Source organism: Diplotaxodon limnothrissa, linkage group LG6, assembly GCF_057381915.1.
Source record: "Diplotaxodon limnothrissa isolate DT_005_m linkage group LG6, D_limnothrissa_male_GT1.1, whole genome shotgun sequence".
NCBI classification, from domain to species: domain Eukaryota; kingdom Metazoa; phylum Chordata; class Actinopteri; order Cichliformes; family Cichlidae; genus Diplotaxodon; species Diplotaxodon limnothrissa.
The window spans coordinates 23,796,391-23,824,034 of NC_140601.1; the positions used below are offsets into that span (position 1 = coordinate 23,796,391).

The window sequence follows — 27,644 nt, forward strand, 5'->3', positions numbered from 1 at the left end:
CAAACTTTTGGGCTAGTATTTCAAAATTTAAATTTATTTACTCAGAATTTTGAGTTAGAAAGCCGGATTGCATTTTAAATTTTTTTTAAATTAATTATTATTATTTTTAGTGGCAGAAACAAGCTCTTTTTAATTAAAACATTTGAGAAGCTTTTATTATGTTGTTTTCTCATTAAAACAATTATTGTAATATGGCAGCGACAAGAGGTCAAATATCCATTGTTCGATTATCAGATTAAATAAATAAATAAAAATAAATAAATAAAATTTTTTGTCTGCTATATCCTCCAGAGAATCGCTTACCCGCTTGGCATACACAGGGATAAACCATACACGTGACGCACGTACGTACGCAAACATCTCAGTTCTCGCGAGAGTAAAATTCAAAAACAGGCGGTTGTTCGTTGAGAAGAAAACTAACCAAGAGGTACGTTTTAAAGCTCACGCGTTAAGCTTTTGGCTTTAATACTACTTTTCATGTCTGATAATTATAAAACGCCTCTCTAGGGACTTCGTCGTGCGTGACTTAATTACGTTGCGTTGTGTTTTTTTTCTCGGCTCGTTTCACTGGTAATTCTCTCGAGGTGGGTTTAGGAAGCTAATGAGACACCAGAGACCATCAGGCGGCTTCCTTTACTGCTAGCTAATAGAGACATTTCTGACAGAGTTTACTCTAGGTAAGCCTGCTTCGGCTCATTGTATCGCTGTCTGTATTAGTTTAGGTTTCTGCGAAGGAAAGATGACGGCGGACAACGAAATAGACATCAAGGAGGCGTTTCAGCGAGCTCAGAAGGGCCACAATAACAAGGCAAAGCTGGTGGCGAGCCTCAAGAGCCGCTATAACAAGGTACGAGATGATGCTTTCTTATCAGTATCTTCCTAAATGTCTTTCACATTATCCTGGATTAATGAGTGCATCGTTTAATATGATAAAATAACTCGGTTTATACGAGAATGTATAAATGCGCTTTCTTCTTAGAAGAAATACAGTAAAGTGAAATTAAAGCTTGTACACAGGTTTTCATTCTCCGTCACATCTATCGGTACTCTCTGTATATCCTCTTTTACTACGTGCTTGAATCTTCTCTGTGGTCTTCCTCTTTTTCTCCTGTCTGGCAGCTCCATCTTTCTTCTTTCTTGCTTAAGTTTCTGGAAGTTTGAAGTGCTTGTAAGGTGTTTGTATTAAACTGTTTGACAGAAAGCATACTAATCTCAGATTAACTGAGATGTCTGGATTGTTAAATAAGTCTTTCAGATGACCTGGGTTCTTATTATTGATCTCATAAGCATGGACCCTTCTTTCCTCTGTCTCTTCCTTCAGCTTGAGGATAAATCACTGTTCCATGAGGAGTTTGCGCACTACCTGAAGTATGCAATGATTGTCTACAAGCGTGAACCTGCAGTTGAAAACGTCATCGAGTTCGTTGCAAGGTTTGCTTCAAGTTTCCAGTCTCCACCTAAAACAAACGAGGAGGGGGAGCAGCAACAAGAGGAGGAAGAAGAAGAAGATGATGATGCTGAGGACGATCATCCATTTCTGAGTTTCATCTTCAACTTTCTGTTGGAGGTATGAACATTATAATGCTAGTTTATGCCTGTGAGCACTGTTTTCTGGTGTTGTTAATGAACTGACCAGCAAATTCTTGACCTATTGATGATGATTTGTTAAAAATGTATCATTTTTTTTCTTTTTTAAACAAATCTGTTAACCACAAAAATTAAAACTTGTTCATTTCTGATTTTGCTCTGACTTTTTGAACACAAAGGCTTTGATGTGATTCTTGTCTATACTGCCTCTCAATTTTATTTTGTGGTTTCCCATATGACTTCTTTCTATTCCTTATGTATTCACATCTGTTTTTCCTCATACACTTATCCTGATCCAATCCATGTTCACAACTACTCTTGTATCTCTGCCTTTTCCCTCCCAATCTGAGTTTTGTGCGTTTCGCTCTTATTCTAATGACCGTCTCATCTCGTTTCCTGCCTTTCTTTCTTCTCAGTCCCACAAAGCCAATAGTCATGCAGTACGTTTCAGAGCGTGTCAGCTGATCAACAAATTGCTGGGCAGTATGGCTGAGAATGCACAGATTGACGATGATCTCTTTGATCGCATCCACCAAGCCATGCTGGTCCGTGTCACTGACAAATTCCCCAATGTGAGGATTCAGGCTGCTTTGGCCATGACCCGCCTTCAGCAGCCAACAGATCCAGACTGTCCGACCATCAATGGTTTGTTTTTTTAAATGCTGAAATCTGTGACTTATTATCTAAAATTATGTGTTGAATCCCCATCCTCTACATGGTCTTAAATTCTTAATCTTCTCTTGAATCTCACTTCTTAGAAAGTAATTATTGTCACGTGGTTGTTTGTTTTTGTGTTTGTGTATCTTTGTTACTGTCACTCTAACTGCGGAATTATTTTCTATTTCTAGCGTTTATGTTGATTCTGGAAAACGATACTAATGCCGAGGTGCGACGTGCCGTTCTGTCCTGTATTGCAATGTCCCCTCGGACCCTCCTCAAAGTACTCAAGCGCACTCGAGACATCAAAGAAAATGTTCGCAAATTGGCGTATCAGGTACCTATGAATGTAAAAATATGTATCCACTGCAAGGGCTGGTTGATTACGGAGATTTGCACTAAAACTTCCATGTGTGTTTCTATTTAAGGTTCTGGCTGACAAAGTTCACATTAAAGCCCTTAGCATTGCACAGAGAGTAAGCCTACTGCAGCAAGGCCTCCATGACACCTCAGGTAACACTGATTTTTGTGGTTAAATAATACTACTTTTATAAAGATGCATTTTTAACTTCAAAATTTGCACTTAAAGTAACGCAAAACCCTAATCAAAGCTACTTCTTATTGTTTTAATTATTAATACACCAGTTATTTTTTCTTCATTGTCAAAAATGTTTGTTTATACAGCAAAAAGCTCTTTGGAATAATGAGTGATCTAAAATTTAAAGAGATTTCTTTACCAAATATAAAATGAAAAACACACTGGAGAAGTTGAGCCCTTTTTTACCCCTCGGCTTTTAAAGGCTGATGGGGTATTGAACTTTGACATCCAAGTTTGTGAATTCGATAACTCGACATCAAAGCAACGTGGGGCTTTCAAAATGATACCAGAAGTGTATCTACCTCACAATTTGAATCTGTGACCTTGACCTCGAGGTCAGGTTTTCTGAGAATCTTGTGAAGGCAATAACTCGAGAAGGAAGTTGCCTTGGATTTTGAAATTGGTAACATAAGTGAATTTACTAAAAATCTCGGACGAGTTTAAATCTCAGTGATCTTGACCAGAAGGTCAGAGGTCAAGTTTTCCGAAAATCTTGTAAATGTGATAACTTGAGAATAAAGTGACGTAAGAGTTTCAAATTGATACCGTCGGTGTATCAACTAGTGTGCTGAACTGGGCACCGCTAGTATTTTTGTTCGATTGATAGGAATGGTCCTGCTGTATATGTGTCTGATAGCCTGTGTGCTTTTCAGAAGCGGTAAGGGAGGTGGTTTGTTCTCGTTTGTTACCGGCCTGGCTGCTTCGGCTGGATGGGAACATCATTGAACTGCTCCATAGGCTGGATGTGGAAAACTGCGCAGAAACGGCTCTGGAGACCCTGAAAGCGATCTTCAAAAACATCCCGACTGAAGAGCTGCTGCAGAACCAAGTAGAGCTCGACAACAGGTACTCCCACTTCTCCCTCTGTCTAACAAATAATAAATAAAATGTCTGAAGTTAGAGATCATCGTGTGTGTTTTTTAACAGGAGGCTGATCCCAAAGGACAGTCTGACCTGTGAAAATGTGCTTTACTGGAGAGCCCTGTGTGAGTTCATCAGGAGTAAAGGAGATGATGGTGATGAAATGCTGGAGCAAGTATTGCCAGATGCAGCCACTTATGCCGACTACCTCTGTGGGTAAGAAGAGCCACTGTTATTGGATTATAAATTGTGGTTTTCTTGCTTATTGCTGTGCTGTGTAAATTCTGGACCAAGTAACTTTTCATATTGGTGGAATTTATGGAATATTTTATTGGGCACTTAATGTGCTTTTAGTTACTTTGTGGTGCTTTATTTGGGAAAAAAAATACAGTTGCCATAATGATTGTGTTGTAACTCTAGGTATCTGAAGGCAGGTCCGGTGTTCTCAGAGGAGCTCGTTCTGTATGTAACTGTGTGGCTAACTCAAAGCTTATATAACAGCGAGGCTAACTGACTGCTTTTTGTTAAACTTCACCTGGCTATTATAAAATATAGTTTTACATCCAGACAAGTTAACCTGCTTTGCTCATGGTCAGTGCACATAAAAATGGGTGTGTTACAAGAGTAAAACGTGATACTTTAAAAACAGTAGTAATCAGTTTAACACGCCCTTAGTGTGCAGCAGGTCAAGTACAATCCAATCCAGGTATGTACCAATCCAACTTTTTCCAGTTGTGAGAAAGAGTTCATTAGGACTTTTTAGTCATAGCAGCTGAAATGTCCACAATTTGCAGTTAAATTAAATTAAACAAATCACAAATAAAAGTAGTTAGTGTAGCTTGAGTGAAACACCTCCATGCTGTTGTTGCGTTGCCATTAGCTCTCCCACTCTCCACAGATCGTCACGTTGTCACCGACATCCGACCAAATATCGGATCGATATCTGGAGCTCATGTTTAGAGCAGCCTGAAGCCTGAGCTTGCATGGACTTCAAAACACTCACACTGAACCCATTAGTTGAAACTTTTGCCATGTTTAATTTGAACATGCACCAGTGGAACAATAAAGAAAAGCACGACATATCCACCTTCATGTTTATTTTTTTTAAATAATGTTATTTGCTTTTGATGGGTACCATTATCCTTCGCAGTCCTTGTTAAATTGACGTTTTCTGTGTCTTTTGTTTATTAACAAGTTAATTATACAGATAAGTTATCTCATTTGCAGCAGCAGGTTTCTTTTTGTAATCCTCTAGACTTTTATCTTTTATAGTAACAGTTGTGGTTTTCAGCAAATATGAAAACCAGACAATTATTGCACCGCATTATTTTTGTAATGATGTTGTTGTTTGGTTTTGTTGCCTAAATTGGTATCGTGGTGCTTTATGCCCCTAACTCTCTGCCAAGCTGTGTAAGCCAAAGCTTTTTATTTCTTTTTTTATTTGAGTGATATCTATAGTCCAAAGAAATCCACTTTATAAAGTTCTATTTTTTCCAAAGTCTGTGGGTAATCACGATCTCAGTAGTGATCCAAGTGATCATAGCTGATTTTTGCCATACTCAAGCAGACTGACAGCTCATCTGCTACCCTTGCTGTGCACTGACAGAGCTGTTTTATCACCAGTCTAGTGCTTGTGTATGTAAGTGTGTGAAATACTGACGTGTGATATGCTCTGCAAATGAATTTGATTTAACTAATTGGCAAATCTAACATTTGTCTGCTCGTAAAATGGGTTTATTAATTTGAGTGAGGTGACAAGTAGCTGGTTGGTTAAAAGTCACTCCACCGCTGACTGATAACTGGCTCTGCTGCGTGACATTTGGGAGAAGCGTTAATTTTGTTTATGCTGTCAGGGTAGCGGAATTATTCTAAATGAATGGGCTCTGAGAGCTGCTGTTGTCTGACTCTGACTGTTGTAGATATCTGAAGGCCGTGCCTGTGCTGTCCGAGGAGCAGAGGGCCGACTTTAACCAAGTGGAGCTTGTCATGACCAAAGAGTTCATCTCGCAACATCTCATCCATCTCATTGGTTGTCTGGACACCAACGAGGAGGGTGGCAGGTAAGATGAGAACAAGGTTGAGGAATGTGAATCGGATGCAAAATACCTTAAAATGCATGTGGAAATCAGCTGGGAAAGAGGAAGGATGTTTTTGGAGGGTGATGCAAACAGTCTGGTATTTCATTAATCAGCATGTCCTAACAAATATGGCCCAAAATGGTATATAAGTCTTTTAGAGCCCCCTTCTGATGTTTCCTACCCAAACAGCAGGCCAGAAATAAGAAACAAGTGTATGAGATCTTCATATTGACAAAACTCATACAAGAAAGTATTGTCTTTTCTTTGTTTGAGAAATGACTGCAAGTAAAGATTATTTTCTGACAGGCAGCTAATAGATAAATTAATGAATAAATTTCAGACCCAGATTAGCTGCTGTGACAGGTTAGACAGTGAGCTGACTGTTTGGTTAAATATTAAATTAAATATTGTTTTGATTTGTTTGCCTGTCTGTTTATCTGGATAGCTCAGGAGGCTTTGGTCAGATTTGCGTGAAATTTTACTTTTGGGTTTCATCCCTCGGAAGTAATAAACCTGTGCAGTCAGTCTAGCTTTGGAACTAGATTCTGGTTCGTAGTGGCAGCTTGAGGCTTAGGGTGTAGAGCGGGTCATCTAATAATGTGAAGGTCACTGGCTTTATCTTCGACTCCTCCATTCTGTGTGAATGGTGTGAGTGTGTCTGTGAACGCTAGTAGTTTTTAGGCTTGTGACTCTGAGACTGCTCTTGTTTATATATAAGACTTAATTAATTTGGTAGGAGATTCATAATGTTAGTTTTTTGAAGTCTGTTTATTCATTTAACGGTTGAGCTGTGCATGTTCGTAGGAAGCGTGTACTGGCTGTCCTGCAGGACATGTTGGCTCTTCCTCAGACTCCCTCCTCTCTGGTCTTCCTCCTCACTGAGAAGCTCCTCAACCTCATCTCCGATGACCACAGACGCATCCAAACTGTAAGTTAGGCTTAAACATGAACTTCACTGTATAGTCAGTTGTCATGTTATCTAAACTCCCCTTTTGCACACGAGGGGAAATATAAATGTCACTGCCCTTTATGAATCCAGCTGACAGACCAATTAGTCAGAAATGAAATGATAAAGGCTGTAGTTATTTATCAGTGGTTCCAGATGGACACACACCGGGGTCTTTTTGTTTGACGTGTCAGAAAATATAGCAGGTTTCCTCTCAGCTGTGGCATCATTGACCCTCAGATTGATGTTTAAATGAGCTGGCTTTGTGTCGCACAGGTGGCAGAAATCATCTCCGACGTGAGGGAGCCCATCACAGGGGCCAGTCAGCCAGTGGATGAGAACGAGAGACGCCGGCAGCAGGTCCAGGTGGGTGACACTCTGCCAAATGAAAACGCCCAGAAGCAATTTGATTCTGGAAACCCGTCCAGTTGTCTCACTGTGATTAAATAGAAGAGCTAAACTAAGCGTCTTTGCACAATTCTACTTTATAGAAGTTAAAAGTGAGAAGGTGACAAAAAAAAAATCCCTTTCTATTAAAGGACACCATGTAGACTGACGACCAGATTACAGTCTAATAATTTCTTAATTAGTTGGATTTTTGCCTTTTTTTTTTTTTTTTTTTTTTTTTGCTCTCTGCTCCATTTATATTCCTTCCCTTTCTGTTTCTTTGTCCTGCTCTACATCCAGCTGGCAGATGGTTTATATTTAAGGCCAAGCCCACTTAAACTAGCGGGGTGGATGGTGAATGTCATGTACGCTAAACGTATCTTTGCCTGGTAAATCCTGGTTCATTAGCTCTCCCTTCTTTGCTTCATTCCCTTTGCTTAAGCTCCATGCACACGTACGCTCTGAGGGAATTACTCTCAGTTGTGACTGTACCTTAGTTTCCTCACTAAATACTGAAATCTGTTGGATTCGAAATGGCTGTTGAGAAAGTTAATCCTAGCCCAGGTGTTCACTTACTCTGTCCGCTCTGTGCACCTGGTCTCTCCCATCTTTTTATTCTTCAGTGAGTAAAGGCAAAGAAGGCTCCAGAGGGCTGTAGCCTCTCCAGAGCATCAGCTGTTGTTTTTCCTGTTTGCGGAGGTGCAGTTTTCCATCTCAACAGTCCTCTCTTGAGCGTGCTTCAGCTGAAGAATGACCCTCCCCTCTTATTTGTATTGTCTGACCTGTTTGTGTTTTTTTTGTTTTTTTTTCTTTCCCTCTTTTCGCTCCCAGCTTGCAGAAGTGAAGGTGCGTATCTTAGAGGCTAAACAAACTCTGGAGGACTGCATCTCCGCCCAGGAGTTCAGCCAGGCGGCAGAGCTGAAGAACTCCATCACAGATCTGGAAAATCGCAGGAACCAGATTCTCCAGGACATTGCTGAAAGCAACCAAGTGGCTGACAAGGAGGTCCGCACAGAGAAGGTATTAAGCTACACAGAAACATCACCTCTGCATTTAAATGTACAGTTTTTGCTCAGCTCTAGCTCCATTCATGGACCTTTCCTTTTAAGGCAACCCCCTGTTTATGCCAGCTCTGATTTGTTACCCCTTGTAAGCTGAAGGTTTCCCAAGCAGACAGGAGGTATGGGGGCTTGCTTCTGCCACTGGAGGGAAAAATGCCAACCCTAAGTCAAGATTTCTGGATATTATCTCAATATTTTGACACAATCACTCAAACTTCTGAGAAAATAACTTAAAATGGAGAAAATGGCCTGAAGTTTTGATTCATGAAGTCGCGATAAAAACCAAATATTTCTACATATTGGTGCCAAGTTTCCATGGGGTGGAGTTAGTGAGCTCAGGGCCAGAGCTCCATGATGGCTACCCCAAATCGCTGTCAGCGTGAATCTCATTGAAATGACATTAATGCCATAACCGCATTAACTTGGTAAATCTCCGTTAGCGAGCTAGTGCCGATTGCCCCGTGCATGGGGCTGCACGGTGCTAACGTTTTAAAGAGCTAACGCGTTGACACCGTGCAGCCCCACGCACAGGGCGAGCCGCGCTAACTTGCTGATGAAGATTTGCAGCGTTAGCGTCATTTTAACGAGATTAAAGCTTACAGCACTAGTTACACAGTTTATAATAATTTCAGTATTTTTAGATCCCAACAAGCTGAGTCATAAAGACAACTTTTGTCCTCGTTGTTTTGTTTTTTTAATAAACCGTCATACAGGCTTCACATGTGGAGATTTTGGCTTTTCATTGAATTTGTCCCTGTTTTTATACATCATAGGGTGTGATGCAATAGTTTTACTAGTGCATCCCCGTGGAGATCAGATCTGTCTGTATGTGACCCATGAACTGAAATTACTATGACCTGACCTGGTTTAGAGAAGCTTGAGCTTTTTGCTCACTCACCTCATTATTTGAAACCTTGTTCATATGACCATCCATCTCCATATGAGCCAAACGCATCCATATGACAGAAAATAAATGCGTTTTAATAAAATGAAATGGTGAATATGGTATGTGTTTGTTTGCTTTGCAGAATGATCCAGATACTCTTTTGAGGTGTCTAACGATGTGTGCTGAGCTGCTGAAGCAAATGAACATCAAGACCCGGATTGGTCCAACCACAAGCGCCTTAATGTCTTCACTGGTAAAAACAAAACAAGCACTTGAGTTTGTGTCGTAACTAAACATGCAGATCTATAGTAAAGGCAGCAGGATCGCCTTTTCAGATCTGAGTTTGTACATCTGTTTTTCCAGAAACCTTCAGTTTCTTTCATGCTAGTGTTGAGCCGACGCCACCCTGTAGAAAACAAGCATTTAAAAATATCCCTTTTTTAGGACACGAGCATGAGCTGTATATGAAAGTTTATTGAGGTCACAGATGAAGGGAGCCAGAGGGTGGTTTTCCCAAAGACTTCAATGCACATAACCAAACAGCTGATGATGGTTCAGAGCTGGCAGATTCTCTGAGTCTTCAAACTTTGCTTCAGTTAGATGCTCATTCAGACGATTTATACTTGGTGGGTGTTGAAACAAACTGATAGCTGCAAAGCAGAGGCGGGCTATGACGAGATACCACCGTAGTTCCAGATTGAAATTTCAGCCGTTAAAAATGTGATGCAGAAAAAGCAATTAAGGGGAACTGAGGGCGCCAGAAAAAGATCTGTGAGACCAAGATAAGTTAGTGTTGAATAAAGAGCTTCATGACTGGCGGGCAGGAAGGCAAAATAAATGTCAGCTATCACAGATGATATGTGGCACAGGATACTCTGCACAGATAGAAGAAGAAGAAGAAGAAGAAGAAGAATGGATTACCCGACCTATCATCAAATGCCCTCTTTGAGGAGAACTTAAACATCCTGTTTGTACAAAACTGCCTGAAGACATTTCAGAACTGCATCTCTCCAAACAAGGGACACCAAATCCACAGAGCGGGCGTAACAATATGACCACTGATGGCTGAAGTGAGTAGCACTGATTATCTCTTCATCATGGCACCTGTTAGTCGGTGGGATATATTAGGGAGTGAGTAAACATTTTGTTCTCAAAGTTGATGTGTTAGAAGCAGGAGAAATGGGCAAGTGTAAGGATTTGAGTGAGTCTGGCGAAGGCCAAATATTGATGGCCAGACGACTGGGGCAGAGCATGTCCAAAACTGCAGCTGTTGTCGGGGTATTCCCGATCTGCAGTGGTGAACCAGCAACAGGGTCAGGGGCAGCCAAGGCTCACTGATGCATGTTGGGAGTGAAGGCTGAACCAACAGACAAGCTACTCTAGCTCAAATTGCTGAAAAGGTTCATGCTTGTTCTGATAGAAAGGTGTCTGAATACACTGAGGATCGCAGGTTATTGCTGTTTGGGCAGCAAAAGGGGGAACAGTATTAGGCCATTATGTTATGTCTGATCGGTGCATACAGACTGGCCAAACATTTTCATTTTTCTTAATATTTATCACATAAAAAGTATCAGGGGATTTCACAAGAAAAATAACAGACTGTTTTTGCTGCTGATAAAACTCAAGACCACAAAGTCCAAAAGCTGAAGATTTTCATATCAAGTTGTTTACAAAAAAAACGAAGAAAGAAACAGTCATCTGTCACCAATCAACAAATAAATAATTCTGTATTCGATACTGAGGTTAGATGGAAGTTTTTGACCAATGAATTCATGTGTTATTTCTTCTGTTTTACAAATGTGTTTTTCTCATAGACCCTATTTGTTTTATTCTCAGAAGTGTGTCACGTACCATTTCTCAGCTTTTAAAATTTCATACAGTCATAACTTATTTTGATGAGGGGAATAAAACACAGACTTTTTAGGTACTGACACGCTGGCTCGCACTCTCAGAAATGCCCATAGTAGTGACAATATTTTCATATCACGTTTAAATGTACACTGTACTATGGATGTCATGATGAGGCACATCTGCAGTATTTGTTCTAATAGCGGTTAACAGAGGTTAAAGTGGTTTGAATCGGGTCATGCTGTTTCACTCACTTGGTTCTCCTGAATTCGCAGCTTTCTTTGTTAGTGATGCTGAACTGTTGGTGGTTCAGTCGATAAAACCGGCCCCTGCTGGTACCGTCCATGAATCAGTTGGGCAAGAACTGTCCGAAGTTTAAGGTGTGGAGCGAAACATCGTACATGTGCTGACAAGTCAGGTAGTCTGTGAGCTTGTGCAGAATATTGTGTGTGAATCCTGATGACTTGGAGCACTATTTGCTGTTGCTCCCGTAGGGAAGTTGAAATGTCAAAAAATGTCATTTAACCCTTTGCCTTGGTTAAATGGGTTATAAAGGAACTGTGGTCAGTATTAGGACCCTACATTCTGTTTCTTTTAAATACTTCATTGACGACTGGAGTCTTTCCTGAATGTTTTAAATCAGCTGTGGTAGTGCCGATCTTGAAAAAGCCTGGACTGGATGTTGACATGGTTGCAAACTATAGACCCATCTCACATCGGTCTTTTTTGTCTAAGGTCTTTGAAAAAGTGGTTTTTAAGCAGCTCACTGAGCATTTGTCAACAAGCAATCTGTTTGAACCATTTCAGTCTGCTTTTAGACCAAATCACTCCACAGAAACAGCTTTAGTAAAAGTGGTAAATGATCTACTGGTAAATGCAGACAATGATCGCACTTCAGTTTTATTACTGCTGGATCTAAGTGCTGCGTTTGACACTGTGGATCACTGCATTTTATTGGATAGGCTTGAACATTTTATTGGAATTACAGGAAATGTTTTATCATGGCTGAGATCTTACCTGTCTGGGAGGTCTCAGACTGTTAGTTTTAAAAATGATCTGTCCGAGACCTGTGCAGTGAGGCATGGGGTCCCTCAGGGCTCCGTACTTGGACCATTGCTGTTTTCTATGTACCTGCTACCTCTTGGTGTTCTTTTACGTTCTTGTAACCTTTCATTGTTACGCTGATGACCTGCAGCTTTATGTTCCTTTAACCATTGGAACTGTGCTGAAGTCTCTAAACTAGAATGTTGTTTATCTGCAATTAAGGGCTGGTTATCGGATAATTTCTTGCTTCTTTTCTTGAAAAGAAAGAGTTGATGGTCATTGGGCCACACAAATTTCAGCACTTGTCCCAAAATTTCATCTTGAAAATTGATGACAGTGCCATAAATTGCAGGAACAAGGTAAAAAACTTGGGTGTGTGGTTCAACATGGTGCTCTCCTTTGAATCTCATGTGAAAGAGATAACAAAGACTGCCTTTTATCATTTGAGGAACATGAGCCAGAATCAGACAAGTTTTGTCAAGCGACACTGCAGAGGTTCTTGTCCATGCATTTGTGTCTTCCCGTATTGACTATTGCAATGCTCTTCTTTCTGGCCTACCAAAGAAAAGTTTTAGAGGTCTACAGATGGTGCAAAATGCAGCTGCTTGCATTTTAACAAGAACTGGGAAATTTGAGCACATCACCCCTGTTCTGAGATCTCTGCATTGGCTACCTTGTCAGGTTCGAGCAGATTTTAAGGTCCTGCTGCTCACCTACAAGGCTTTAAACGGATTGGCACCTATAGGTGCCTCTCTATACCTCTCCGACCTTTTACACCTTTATGCTCCATCTCGTGCTCTCCGATCTCAGGACTCTGGCCTTCTAAAAGTTCCTAAAAAAGACAATTGGAGAGCGTGCTTTTTCTTTTCGTGCCCTGTTTCTGTGGAACAACCTCCCTCAAGATATTCGGCAGGCATGCTCTGTGGAGGTTTTTAAAACTAAGTTGAAGACACATTTGTTCACCTTATCCTATATGTCTTAATTCTATGGCTTTTAGTTTTTAAATTTTTATTGTTTTTAACTTTATTGTGTCTCTTACCTGTATCGCTTTTATTTTATTTATCCCTTTAGTTGTACAGCACTTTGTTTGAAAGCGCTTTATAAATAAAATTATTATTATTATTTCACACCCATTCATCAGTAATAAGCCTATATTACAAAACGTATGTAAATAAATAACAGCTGTTATCATTTATTCTTATCTGTTACTAACAATGCACAGTTTATTAACAATGGTTAAGTGTTAACCTTATTGATTGCTTTCACTGTTTTTTCCTGCATCTCAGATCCTGCCCAGCATAGCAAGCGCACACCCTGCTGTCCGCAACATGGCTGTGGTGTGTTTAGGAACATGTGCTCTGCACAGCAAGGAGCTAGCCAAAACCCACATGGTCCTGCTGCTACAGGTAACTTCTTATAGATGTGTTTCAGATACCTGAAACACTTTGTTTATATGTGTAAGGATGCTACACGATGAACAGAAAGTTAAGCCTTAATATCATTTCCACACTTAAATTGCTGCTTCCCTTCTAATCGGATTAAATGATTATTAACCTCGTAAGTCCCAAACTCTTTCATGGCATGCATTTTTAATTTCTCTTTGCTATTTGGGCTGATTGGAACCTGATGAATGTAAAAACAAAGAATTACATGATTTTTTTTTTTTTTCACCTGATTTTTGTTTCTGAGAAAAATGAGATTTACATATGAGGGCATTCGTTTTAACTTTCGATAGAACAGTGACAGTATAATGTCCTCGTAAGTGGATATCAGAGCAAAATTTAGTATTTTGGTCTAGAGAACCCAAATGATGTCCACATATGTGAACGCCAGGTCCTAAGAGGTTAATGACATTAATAATTCAGTTACTGTCAGTCTTTCTGCAAATAAAATAATTGCTAATTAATCTCTTAAAAAAAAAACATGTAATAAACTAAACATGACGCCTTTAGCTTAAGAGCTGTGCTCAAACTAATCCTCAGTTATTTTGTAAATGTAGCTAATTGCAAAATAAACAACATTATGCAGGCTGGAGGGGAGTCGGGGGGTGATTCTAGTCATTTTTGTTCACTGACAGAAAACGCACATGTATTAAAGGCTTTCTTGATTCAAAGTGCTCTGTGTGTATCTGTGTGTTTCCAGATAGCTCAGCTGGATGAGGTAAAGATCCGTATCAGTGCTCTGCGGGACATCATCGACCTGCTGCTGCTGTTTGGCTTCCAGCTTCTCTCTGAAACAGCTGCCACTGAAGCGGCCCCGCCCTCCCAATCCTCACCAGAGAACCAGGACGATGACATGGCGGTTGCAACTGATGAGAAGGCGGACGTACCAGAGGACACCGCACAGAGTATCCTTGTGATGCTGTCAGAGTTCCTGGACAGTGAGGTGAGGCTGAGATATTTTACTCCAGAAACTACAGTATGCATGTGGGTGTTTATAGATGTCTGATACATGTGCTGGGAACATCCTTCAGGTGTCCGACCTGCGGACAGAGACAGCGGAGGGCCTGGCCAAACTCATGTACACGGGCCGCATCTCCAGCGCCAAGATGCTGTCCCGTCTGGTGCTGTTGTGGTACAATCCCGTCACAGAGGACGACATACGCCTGCGACACTGCCTCGGCGTCTTCTTCCAGCTCTACGCCCGCGAGAGCAGGTCACTAATGTGCATGTTGAGTGATGTGGTCACTTTTATTTGGCATGGAATCTCCCCCAGCTGATCATGTGACATGAAAATGGTGTTTTTATGCTTCAGGGCTCACCAGGAAGTCGTGGAGGAGAGTTTCTTGCTGACCGTTCGGACTCTGATGAACGCTCCGGCGACGTCTCCGCTCGCTGAGGTGGACATCAACAATGTAGTCGAGCTTTTTGTTGAGCTGACTCGCCCGGGAGCTCTCATTAAACCTTCAACTAACACTGAGGTGAGAAACATCGGAGACTGAGGAAGAGACTCAGGAAGATTTTAAATTAAACCCAAATTCCAACAAGCTATTTATAATCTTATTATATTAGGAGTGTGGATTTACTGTTGGGTCTGTGGCTCTGTTCAAGGAAAACACCAAGGATGTTTTTATTGCCTCACTGAGCTTTTCGTTATACATCTTCCCTGAAATACCAGCTAACAGTCTGCAAAATGTTTCACACGATTACTGCAGGTCAAGTAAGCGTGAGCAGAACAGAGTGTTATTATTAATCTCTGAATAATTGTATTTGTATACCTGTGTATGTCTCAGGAGGTGTGTGTCCATGACTACATGGCTGTGCGTATCTGTGGCGAGATGCTGAAGGACCCCACAGCCCCCGAGGTGCGCCTCTATGCAAAGACTCTGAGCAACCTAGAGCTCAGCAGAGACGAGACCGTCAGGGAGGACCTGCAGACGCTGCTGCAGCAGCTTGTACAAGTGAGCCTACTGCTATCGCACCACTGTAACGTAGTCCACGTGATATTGGCAACAAGTTCACCATATCAACAAAAAACGAAATGAAGGCCTGGAAGAAACAAAAGGTGGAAGGAGACTGAGGGAGCCACACAATGGGCTGGAGGACAACCCTTAACGAGGTTGTATAAATAAAAAGCTAAACTAAGGTACTGCCAAAAAACAGCAGACTGCTAAAACTTGACAAAGAAAAGGAAAAAGAACGTAAAGGAGGGACCTATAGATGCTCAGGAGCTGCTTGGTCTGGGAGAGACCGCAAAAGCTTTCTCTGAGCTAACTTTAAACAGAGGTAGAAATTCGTTAGTTACTCCACCCAAAAAGAGAAGATGCAAACACGAGTGAGAACTAATCACAAATTATAGCTAAAGCTGTGAAAATTGCAATTAAAAAAGCTCTTTGGGTTTTTTGTTGTTGTTGTGTTTGTTTGTTTGTTTTCAACCAAAAAAACAAAATCAAAGTATTGAACATGTTCTGTTCATTTCAAGCTCCATATTTTATATCCTGGGACTGATTCACAGTTTAAAATAATCCTTATTTACCTTATACTAAGACTTTGTGCAGCTACTCGGTTTATCTGAAATAAGCTCTTTTAGCTCTTCTTCCTTTAAGCCAACTTCTGCTGATTTGTTTTGTCCTTGCAAACAGAACGTTTAAACAGCAAGTGGGTGGAGCTGTTGTGGTCACATTTAGAGTGCGACTGTGAGCACCACTGTCTCAAATGAAGATATTAAAGCAGTGTGATGCCTTTGACTTTGATTGTGAACATAGCATTAGCCACTGTAACGGGACACATGAACGACATCATAGGTCCATGTTGTGTTTTTAAAAACAGTTGAAAAATTTCCAGAATTAACTACACCTCTCATTAGAATAAAGTGGAGAAAACAGCAGCTCCGACTTTATGAACAAAATGTGTTTTCTGTGGAGTTGAAGGTCAGCTAAACTGGGCTGTATTATAATGTAATACCAGCTTGTACCACAAGGTGGATTGAGTCAGTTTAATCTTCATTTAAACAAAGTCAACGAGAACGTATTCCTCTTTACCTTTTGCCAGGACACCGTTGTAAAGTTTCTTGAGGAATAGTTAAAAGGACGGGAGGAAAATGGCACTATAAGTCCAAAAACATTTTAACATGCTTCCCTCCCTAGTGGTGAAAGTGTCACGTGTGTGAATGTCAAAAGACAGAAATCATCAAGATATATAGAAAAACCTTCACAGCAGTCCATCAAACCGAGCTCATGTAGTGTGGAGCACAGAGCTGTACCTGCATATCTGTCTGTTAAAAGGCCCATTGTTTAAGTTCACCCCTTTCCCTCCTCCTTTCTTTCAGGTGGTGAAGGATCGTGTCTGTCTCCGTGCTCTGGAGAAGATGATTTATCAGCTGGCGGACTCAAAAGAACAGGCTGAGCTCCTCAGCACCACTGCGTTACAACCCCTGGATGTCAATGCAGATGGTACGTATGCAAACACAGACTTTAAATAGGAATGGCCATCTGATATCCCATGGAGCATCTCCAACTTATGTTACCTCCTGAGTGTGTGTCTAAATAGATTTAAAATGCTAATTTGTGACAAGCGCTCCTGCAAAAGGATTACATGACTTTACCAGCATGTTGCTAAGTAGATTAAAAATGACTCGCTCCGTCCCATTCGGTGTTTGTTTAGATAAAAATGCAGCAGGCTGAGGGCGGAAATGCAGAAAAATGAGTTCTCTGTTTGCTGTTTCCACAGAGGCTGCGGCAGATGATCCATCAAAATCTGCCAAGAGACCCAAAAGAGGTAATGCAGGGGTTTTTATATGCTCGTCTAAAACCGCAGTCCTTCAGTGCCACTATATTTTTAGAGCTCCTCCTCTCCTGCCCGAGGCAAGAAGTTGAGTCAGCACTGGGAGGTAACCCGAGTCTTTGTTTTCACAGGTCAGAGGAAAGCGTGCACAGCCAAAGGTGGCAGAAAGCCGAACAGGAGGGCAGAGTCGTCAGAGGAGAGGCGAGTTTGCTGATTTTAGCAAAATAGAAAACACCCATTCAGTAACATATTCATCACAAGTGCATTTACTCATTTTCTCGTCTCACCGTCTCTCTTTGGCTACAGCGATGGAGAAAATGTCCCAGAGTCGGCCTCCATGGTGCGTCCGTCACGGAGGGCCAAGACTGCAGCTCTGGAGAAGACGAAGCTGGACCTCAACCCTCTTATCAACCAGGAGGCCAATGTGTCCTGAATAAAGAGATTTACCTTTCTGTATCGACTCAAGTGTTCAGGCAATGAGTCATATTTACCCTTAAGTTACATTTTTGTTGTTTAAAGTTTTGTCATTTTAATCATTAAATAAATGTATCAAAGTTAACAAAGCTTGTTCTCTTTTTAAAAATTTAGTGCAAACATATCCTGATAACTTTTAACAGGGAAAAAAGCAAATCACCATTTCACACAAGAAGCAAAGACAAAATGTTTCTTTTGTGTTCATGTTTTAATGCCCTGAATAACCATGTGACCTTTCTAGATTCCCTTACCAGTTCCCTCTCTACCAGTACATAATTAAACCATGTTAATCACCACGAATGTGAAGAATTCAGAGAGGTCTGATCTCAATCATTGAAATCTTACAGAATAAAAATGGAAATGGTATTTCAGTTTTGCTTGAAGTTACATACATTTTCTATAAATTCTTAAAGGGAGAGTAACAAGTCAGGTTTTTACGGTAAACAAATAATTATACTGTAAGTAAAGTGTAAGCAATTTTAAGTATTTCATGGTAATTTTATGGTATTAGAATAATGTTTTCCCAGCACGTTGTAAGTATGCTGTACTTTTGGACTGGATTAATCTTGCATTTTTATATATTTATTTACTTTTACATTTTAATTTAATATTCATATTCATGATGGGTTTTTTTTTTTTCCCCCACCCCCCCTCCCCCCACTCTATAGTAATCATATAGTAGGGATTTAGAACAGTTTATTGTTAATGTATTTCTAAATTGTGTTTGAACTGTAAAAGGAAAAGTAATGAGTTGGACTTAATCACAACAAACTGATAGCCTTTATTGTGGGCCACGAGTGTCAAAATGAATTAAATACCAAATTAAATAATTGTGTTTTAAATGAAATTACATGTAATTAAGTTTAAACAGTTTTAATTTAACAAATTTAATGATGTATTAAATCATTTTGGCACTCAAGGCCCTCCACACCGCGAGTATGTTAAATGTGTGGTGTATAGTTATTTGTGGGAACTTTATTTTTGTTTTTTTTTTCACTTTGTTTTCTATTTACATTAATACATGTAGACACCCTGTAGGGTGTTGCGGGTTCAAATATTGAGGGTGAGCACAAAAACAACAATGGTCCAGGAGAGTCGGTCAAACAATGATTTTTAATGAACACACGCGTGGGGAGATGAACACTGCGCACAGACAGCATCGATCTCCGGCCAGTGATACACAAGTAGTTGTTTTTATAACATCAGGGTATTATTTATGACGCCCCCTCATGCGCCAAAGCAGATACAATACAATAAATGTTGACGACTTTTGACACATTTAAAAGGACATCTTCTCCGTCTCGAGGCCAGGCGCTTCCTGTTAATCTTCTGACTCTCACTTATCTCCTGGAGCAAACTGTCCCTTAGGCAGACACAATTTTGCAGTCACAAGCTTTTGCAAACTATTATTTGAACTCTTACCTAAACATGAGTCTAACTACTGTTTGTGTGTGTGTGTATGTGTGTGTCTCGACCTCCAACGCACTCAGCCTCACCCCGCCCGTTGACGCTTCTGGCCTTTTACCAGACAGAAGCTCTCTGTGATAGGTGTAATAATCTTAACTAAGAACATGTGTAATCTATTGAATAAATGCTTTGATGAAATGATAATTAATGTAATGGTAATGATGGTTATGAATAGTAGCAGTAAAATATTGCCCTGATCTCCACAACGGTGTTTACAGTGACTGCAAGGATAACCACACTACTGGTTGAAGAACTTATTTACTATGACCCTGGGGTCCGTTCAAGTAAGTTAGCTGGATTTGATTGTTGACGATTTCGCGTGATCTTGGATCGTTCGGTTCCCCGAAGCTCATCCGGGACTTGCTGTCATAGCAACAGATCCGTAAGCGTAAACCTGCTCGGGAGCAGGCTTACTTTATGTAAACAGGATTAGATCGCGGCCACTCAGGTATGTCCGCTTCATGTATACGAAAGCAACAGCGATATTTTACCACTGTTTTACCAAAAATAAATATTATGGTGGATTTGGGAAGCCTGTCGCAGCCATGTCCTGTCCGTATACGCGAGCCACCCATTGCGGAAGGTGCAAGATTGATAAGGAGAGTCCTCAGAATTCAGCGTATATTGCGGGATAGACAGGATCCTTTAGCTCAGCGCGACAGTGTGCTCATTGAGAGATATCGATCTTCCCGTGAGGGTATTATTTACTTAACCAACTTGTTGACGAGGGGGTGCAGGACCACCACCTGTCTTTTTTTGCTCTGCCCTTTTCTTGGTTGCTGTTATAAACAAACAGATTATTTCAGGGTCTCTTTTCAAGAGACTAAAAGCAATATAAGTGATAAATATTACCATTCTGTAGAATATTCTTATATTTCACTTTTACTTGTTCCCATGTTCTAGTGGCTCCACAACAACAAATGAATGAATAACTCACACCTCTCTCTGGTTATCTCAAAAGACTCTTTATTGGTTCAGTCACAGACACCTGTTTGTTGCATCTGTATTGGACAGTATAAAAACACATGATAAAGAAAATATACAACAGATGTATAGCACCAGGTTCTTCAACAAACAAAGGGCTGATGGTTATTTATCAAATGACAGAGACTTGCCCACCTCCTTTATGTTGAAACGGCAACCATAGTGACATGCATACAACGGTAGTCGGGCACAACACACCCTAAAGGGTGAAGTTTTTGACCTACAGCTGGACACCTTGGATCTGCCGGTCTCTGGACAGATGGCAGAAAAACAATGACATTGATCCAAGATTAGTGTTACCCCATCAACTCTCAGGCCTAGTCCTAGCTGAGCTCCTGTGGAGGTCGGCGTCCCTTGCTGCAACTTAAGAAAATAACAGAAAATCCAGGGAAACAGTGACAACTCAACATTTAAAAAGTAAATAATGCTATTACGTGTAAGAGGAAAAAAAAAAAAAATTCTTATATTTTTGTTTCTCTGATGAGACCAACGCAGGTGGGCAAACATAGTTTGTATAGCAGAATCCTTTAAGATCACATTACATGGCTATGGAAACAACTGAAGTAACATCCCAGGCCACTGGTACTCATGTACATCCATTCGTCTGTCAGCAATAAAATAATTACTACATACTGATAAATCATCTGGATTTGTATTGCACCAAACAGATTCTAGTTTTACAGTAAGGGGGGGGGGAGTGGTAGTGGGAGATGGGATGTGCAAAATATGGGAGGAGGAATCTGCGTAGTGGGATTAATCTCAAATATAGAGCCCCTTTCAGACGTGCACTCTTCGCCTTTGATCTGACAGCATGAAAACACGTAGGTTTCATGTGCGAAGGAAGACCCCGGTCACTCTTCTGTGAAAGCCACGACGGCAAAGCTTTTACTAATGTTGAACTTGCAACATTAGTGTATCAACTTCTACACTGCATGCGTCGCATTGCAACTTAAAAGGAACTTGCGAGATTAGGACAGCGACCGTATCGCGTGGACCTGCGAGTTGTTGAGCTCTCAAGTGAAAGACCTGAACAGAAATACCAGGTACACAATGAGATTTTATCTCGCCAACTCTGTTTCGAAACAACAGCAAACATCTCTCTGAGCCTGTGCAGGAGAGGCAGGGTACAGCTCTCTCAGCAGGATACATGCAGTAATGGGTGCGTTCCACTTCCCACGTAGGCAAGTCTGAGTGATGTAAATTGCATCAGCAGATGGTGTGCAAGACATCTGCATGCCTGCCAATTTGCAGTGATGGCATAGACTTGCCCGCTGAGATGCTGCAGTTTACAAACAACATGTGCAGAAAGTAACAGGAAATGCTACTCGTCAGTGGTGTCTGCAGCTACTTATACGTGCAACGCACACGCTTAAGAAAAATACCCTGTTCATAGTGACAACAGCAGAAATTAATAGTTAAACAGCTGGTCAGGGAAAACTCATTTTTCCCCAGTAACTGGTGGTTGCCAACCTGTCTCTAGGATCGTGCCTAAATCTATGAGACAAACGCCCACACCCTCTTCACAGCTCAGTTTTTCAGATGATTTTGTGGTCCCAGTCGTCGGTTTCACATCATACTGAATAAAACGTAAAAATTCTAGTCATTCAAAGTTGGGAGGTCACTGGCTAAATATTTGTGAACAACAAGCGCAAAAAAAAAAAATAAATAAAAAAAAAAATAAAAAAAATAAAAAAAATCACAGATTAAATACGAGTAAATTGTGAGAAACAATGTAAAAGCACCCTACGTCTGACTGACAGGATGTCAGCACTTTAACGAAAAGCCAGCGGTGCATATATCACGTCTGAAAGGGGCTCAATAGTGCAAAAAGTCGATCTGACAGCAACATACAGTATATGCTTTGGGTGAAAATAATACGTTCTTAGAAAGATAACTGAATAAAAACAAGAAAGATCCCACAAACCATGAAATTAACCAGAAGCTATGTTCTACAACTGCATAATGCCATTTCTGTCACTTCACAGACACCTCTGCATTTTGTGGGGAATTGACAACTGAAAATGCTCTTGAAAAAGAACTCATGACATCAAATATTTGGTTTTAGTACAGGCCAATTAGTGCATTTCAAGACACACTCTTACAGCTGTGGCCTTTTCACAGATAGCTACTGGAGTTAAGATTGGGTGTTAAGTGAACTGAAAGATTCCTTCATTAAAAGCCTGTTTTGGCTACTTGTTTGCGACAGCAGTAGAGAAAACAAAAGGCTCGGATTAAGAGAAAGTTTCAAATCAAATTCCAATATACTTTAAGCAAACCTAAAATACAAAAGCAAATATTAAATTACAAATTAAACATTCAAAACAGTGCCAAAGTACGAGTCACTATAAATAAAATAAGTGGGGGTTTTAGAGCTGGCATTGTGGCTTAAAGTAGTAAAAATTATGATAAATGTCAGGTTAAGATATACAGTAAGGGCTCATTTCCGAGAAGAAGTGTTGGTCTTAGTATCAGTAAAGGTACATTTTTAGGGAGATGGCAGTCGAGCTTTCATTCCTCTATGACCACTCTGACAGGGTTCACGGTATAAGCACTCTTTCCATTAAAACTCTGAAGTAACTATTATATTGATCTACTATACACCTTCAGAAAGACAAAGGCAAGATGACAAAATGTACATACATATCCATGGATAAAAATAGTGCAACATCAAGCTTTTAAGTTAGACTGCTACATAGCTGCTGATTGTAAGACTGAACCATACTGAGATGGCCAGTCTATGTGGTCAGCACAAAGTCCAAAGGCACCACGTTAAACCACAGTCCCTTTCCCAGGAAGAGGAGGCCTCATGCTTCAGTTAGCTTTCTGTCAGGAAAAGATAAAAGAACAAACGTTTATTGGGTAACTTTTGCATGGGCAAAGTCAATGCCTTCAATTCAAAGAAAAGAAAGAAAAGTAGTTACCAAGGACAAAGTCACGCCATCTCGGCCCAGTCAGGCCCCTCATTCGCGATTGTCTCAAGATTTTCGCTGGTGGTGGTTGTGGTGGTTCAGTAGACGCAACCCTGGGACTCTTGAATTTTCTTTTCTGCCTCCCTGCTGGCTTTGCTTCCTGCTCCTGGACTGATTTTGATGCAGAATCTGCCAACTCTTTCGAGGCAGTCCTCCTATTAATGCTCCTTTTTCTTTCAGTTTTCACAGCTTTAACGAATCTTACCAGTTGCCTGTTCTGTTCTGCAAAGAGGTATGCAGAAGGTGACCCTTCCAGTGTCACAGTACAAGAGTCCCACTCTTCCTCAGCCGATTCGCTATCAGGAGAGTTGATCTTCCTTAGAAACACCCGGCATTCTTTCAGCGTTTCAGGACCCCAGGCTTTGGAGCAAAGGTTCTGCTCTTTGTGTACATCCACGAGTTCCCGAGTTTGGCTAACCGAAGAGGCGGCAGAACCGTTTTCCAAACCAACAGAGTGCCGATCGTTTGTGGATGTGTATAATGCTTTACGTTTAGATTGTAGTCCAGTTACTATACGTTCATTTCTACAACATGATACTGCTTTTATGTTTCTCCTGTCCCTAGCCCCATTTTGCCACCTATCCCTTTCTTTCCGGGTTAGAAAACGTGTCCTTGCTCTAACCAGAGTGGCTTGATATATACTAAATGCTTTGCCTCTCAACGGCTGGACTTGGCAAGTGCGCTTGCTTGCAATGCTTAAAGTAAAAAGTTGTCGTCTGTGTGTTGACACAGCTGCTTTGTTTCTCTTCCTCAGCCATCTCTGAGCCTTCTGATGCTGTAAAGGGCTTTTTGGCACCATTTTGGCAAACTTCTTGATGTGTTTGCGGAGTCGCTCTGCCTGAGGACTGTGGCAAACACTTTTTGCATTAGCAGAACGAGGGAAGTGCATAAGTTCGTAACGATTACGGGAGCTTGCCTTCTTGACAATGGCCAGAGATTGTGTCTCGGTGGTCTCCATAAACCAGGAGCAGATCTGCTGCATGCTACAGGACCTTGGTTTGTTGGGCGAACAGTCAAACAGTGTTCGGACCACAGAGGAATGATTTGAATTCTTGGCAAATAAACTGCTGTCTTTAGTGCCTAGTTTAGAATCGAGGGCCAATTCTTTTTCTTGGTTGTCCACAGCGTCTGAGACCCAAGTGTCAGAGATGACTCTTATTCGTCTGGCGAGCTCCTGGTTCATTGTCTTTTCCTCAGCTGATGCTGCCCACCACCTTAATGTCTCTTTAGACCTAAAGATCGAATCAACAGATACCCCTGCCAATCTGCTTACGTCTAGAGAAACGCCCTTCTTCTGTGGTCCACATGACTTTCTCTTCTCACCTGAAGTTTCGAAACTACTTTGCTGCTCATCCTGTCTCCTTTCACTGTTTGCCTTGTTTAAAAGAAGTTGTTTAGAGCGTCGTACCAGCGCATTGCTGCGGCTGTATGATGTAGAGGTGGCAACAGCATGCAAAAAGTGTATTGATGGCTTTCTCACTCTCTTGGAGTGTCGTACTACAGGCTGATTGGGGAGTTCATCTTTACTACCATCCTCTGTTTCTTTCCCTTCTTCTTTTTGACCCCTTTTGCTCATTAACTGATGACTGATTGTCCTGGGCTCTTTGGCAGACATGAAGTCTTGTAGAAGTACTTTCCTAGGAGCCAGCATTTCAGGAGACTGCCTATTCTCTTTATTGATTTGAATTTTACGTTGACGAGGTGACACTGTGGTCACTGTGACTGAGATTCCAGAGATTTTAACCTTTGCAGGTCTACCTGGTTTCCTTGAGCGAACAGAATCATCATGCTTTTGACATTTGATGTTACTGCCAGATTGAGGAGCAGGCCTTTTCGCTGGTCTGACAAAATCCAACTCCTCTGAGGTTGTTTTAATACTACCTGAGCTGGTCTTAGAGTTGTGCAATAGATTTACGGCTCGCCAAGCGTCATGAAATTCTGTTTGCAGCTGGTCAAAGCCCTCTGACACCAATCGTTTGTTTCTCCTCGAACGGCCATATACGACTGTTATCTTGAGGTTTTTAGTTGTATTCTCCTCAATATTAGGTGCCAACTGACATTTACCATTTACCATTTTAACATTTTTAGGTTCGGAATCTAAAGTCTTCTGCTTACGGGGTCGGCCAATTGGCCTTTTTGCTTTTTGCTCCAGCTGTGGTCCCAGTTTCTTCGGACGCCCAGGACGCCTTTTTGGTGGAGTGGTTTCATGAAAAGAAGTCGAGTTACCTGATAATCCCTGGCTGTCAGCTCCAGCTACGCGCTTAGTTGGAGTACCTTCACCTGATCCTCTGGAAGCATCTTTAGGTGATGAGGAAGGGGACCTGGGCAAAGAAGGAGACTTGCGTGGTGAAGAACCGTACTTGGGTGTTGAGGAACCAGATTTGGCGGGTGACAAAGCACACTTGGGTGTTGAAGAACCAGACTTGGATGGTGAATTAGCAGACCTGCGTGTTAAGGAAGCAGATTTGCTTGGTGAGGAAGAGGACTTCGATACTGAAGAATCAGACTTGTATGGTGAATAAAGAGACTTGGGTGTTGAGGAACCAGATTTGGCAGGTGACAAATCACACTTGGGTGTTGAAGAACCAGACCTGCGTGTTGAGGAAACAGACTTGGCTGGTGATGAAGGAGACTTGGGTGTTGAGGAACCAGATTTGGCAGGTGAAGAAGCAGACCTGCGTGTTGAGGAACCAGACTTGGCTGGTGAAGAAGATGACTTGGTTGGGGAACAAGAAGACCGTATGCATGAGGCAGAAGATTTTAGTGGTGAGACAACTGATTTTACTTGTGATATTGCAGGCTTTTTGCTCTGGATTGTGTGCTTCTGAAGTGTCCCTGACCATGAAGACTCTTCACAGGGATCAAAATGTTCTGTTTGTGAGCCAGAACCAGAGCCTGCTGATTTGAGACTGTATTTAACTCCCTCTTTATCCTTTACTGGTGATACAAACATAAGTTTAATTGGACTAGTGTACTGGACTTGGGAATTTTTAAGACTCTCAAGACAAGTATCAGAATTTATAGGGACATCCATATTTGATGAGTCCTGTACTCTTTTTGATGATGCTGATCGTAACCGTCCTAAGAGAGGGACAACACTGTCACTACTATTGTTCTCTTTGCCTGAGCGATGTTTTTTAGGACTTTGGTCTTTCGCAGTCACAATCTGTGGAGTGACCTGGCTTTGACTTTTCACTTCCATGTGAGATAGTTCATGTCCTTTTTCTGCTGACTGAAAGGCAAGCTTCCCTGTGTTCACACATGAGGACAAAGAAACGTCATTTCTGGATTCTACGTTGGCATCCTTAGCATCTGGATCTTTTGATGACATATGATTGGTGCTAGATGAAGCCTTGTCCTTTTGTGCTTTCTGATTGAAGATAGGTTCAGAGAAACACGCAACAAAGAACATACGTCTGGGCTCTGTGACATAGGAGGAGAACCGCGGTGGAGGGACTATATTTCTCCTTGATCTTCTTGCACCCTCAGAAATGTTAAGCAGATGACACACTCTCCCTTTAATAGCACAAGCTTTCCTTTTACCTGATCTTTCAGCCTCAGTGGTTTCACTTGATGGGGATCCCTTGTGGCTTTTGTCATTTGTAGAACTGCAACCCTCACCACCTTCTTTGCAGGACAAAACACACTGTTTAGCTGAGCTTGTAGCCACTGTATTCACCTGTTTTTGTACACTTGAACTTTGTTGGTCATTGTTGTTCTGTATCTCAGGGGTGCATTTAGGTTTTTCAACATTCTGGCGATGACGGGATCTAGTAACGGGTGACTTGGATTCTTTGTCTTGGCGACTAAACAGCTCACTCAAGCTGTAATCACTGGGACTGCTTGTGCGAAGCACTGTGGTGATGATCTCAGTGACATGGGCATCAGCACGAAAAGGCAGGTTGTAGCTGGTTGAGGGAGATAACGGCTGCTCCTTTTCAGAAACATAGATAGCCGTAGAAACCAGAGTAGGGTCCTTGTCTAGAGGTGTTATTGTCTCCAGTTTCTCACTAAAACGATCCATGACATCCTGCAGTGAAGTCCCACTTGGATTCTTATCAGCCTGACTTCTTTCAGCGATCTTACTTTCAGCATCTTCTGTAGTTGCATTGACATCTGAGGCTTCGTAGCTTGCAGTTACAAAACTCTGTACCATGAGATTAACATCCTCCTCTTGGTGAAGCAGAGAGGGTGGGTTTTCATCACATTTCTTACCGAAATCTGATGGGATTGGGGAAAGAGGGGGAGGAGAGGGACTCTGCTCTCTCTTCAGAACAGGACAAGGAGGGTCTCCATCTCCTACCTCTCCATCTGTTGTTTTCTTGATTTGGAAGCTGCGTTTCTCACAACATATGGAAGAGGACAAGCATAAATTAGAAGAGGGTGTGCAAGGCGAATGGAACGATGCAGGAGAGGCTGCAACAAGACTCTGACACGAAGTGCAATGCAGCTTCTTGGAACATAAAACAGTGTCCCTTTCGTTCCTGAGCATCTCTTTTTCATGGCAAGCATACTTGAGGATTTGGTAGATTAAGGATTGGTGAGCTGGGCAGAGAGAACTCAGAACATCATCCA

At 41.4% G+C, this 27,644-nt stretch overlaps 1 protein-coding gene across 4 annotated transcripts; it reads left to right on the forward strand.

Moving 5' to 3' along the window:
- Positions 1–739: 739 nt before the first annotated feature.
- Positions 740–17,653, forward strand: ncapg (non-SMC condensin I complex, subunit G). Of its 4 annotated transcripts, XM_085355963.1 has the most exons (22): positions 740–847; positions 1,322–1,567; positions 2,004–2,232; positions 2,436–2,581; positions 2,673–2,757; positions 3,496–3,688; positions 3,770–3,919; positions 4,124–4,165; positions 5,623–5,763; positions 6,586–6,709; positions 7,004–7,093; positions 7,946–8,134; positions 9,204–9,314; positions 13,240–13,359; positions 14,096–14,338; positions 14,427–14,608; positions 14,708–14,873; positions 15,186–15,353; positions 16,721–16,844; positions 17,122–17,169; positions 17,307–17,375; positions 17,475–17,653. In XM_085355963.1, the coding sequence occupies exons 1-22, from the start codon at positions 740–742 to the stop codon at positions 17,606–17,608; spliced, it is 3,108 nt and encodes a 1,035-aa protein (XP_085212089.1). In that variant the 3' UTR covers positions 17,609–17,653. The 4 variants fall into 4 exon arrangements, with proteins under 4 accessions (XP_085212089.1, XP_085212093.1, XP_085212091.1 ...); XM_085355967.1 differs by lacking the exon at positions 4,124–4,165 and having other exon boundaries at positions 17,122–17,180; positions 17,312–17,376; positions 17,482–17,653; XM_085355965.1 differs by lacking the exon at positions 4,124–4,165 and having other exon boundaries at positions 17,307–17,376; positions 17,482–17,653.
- The last annotated feature ends 9,991 nt before the right edge of the window (positions 17,654–27,644 follow it).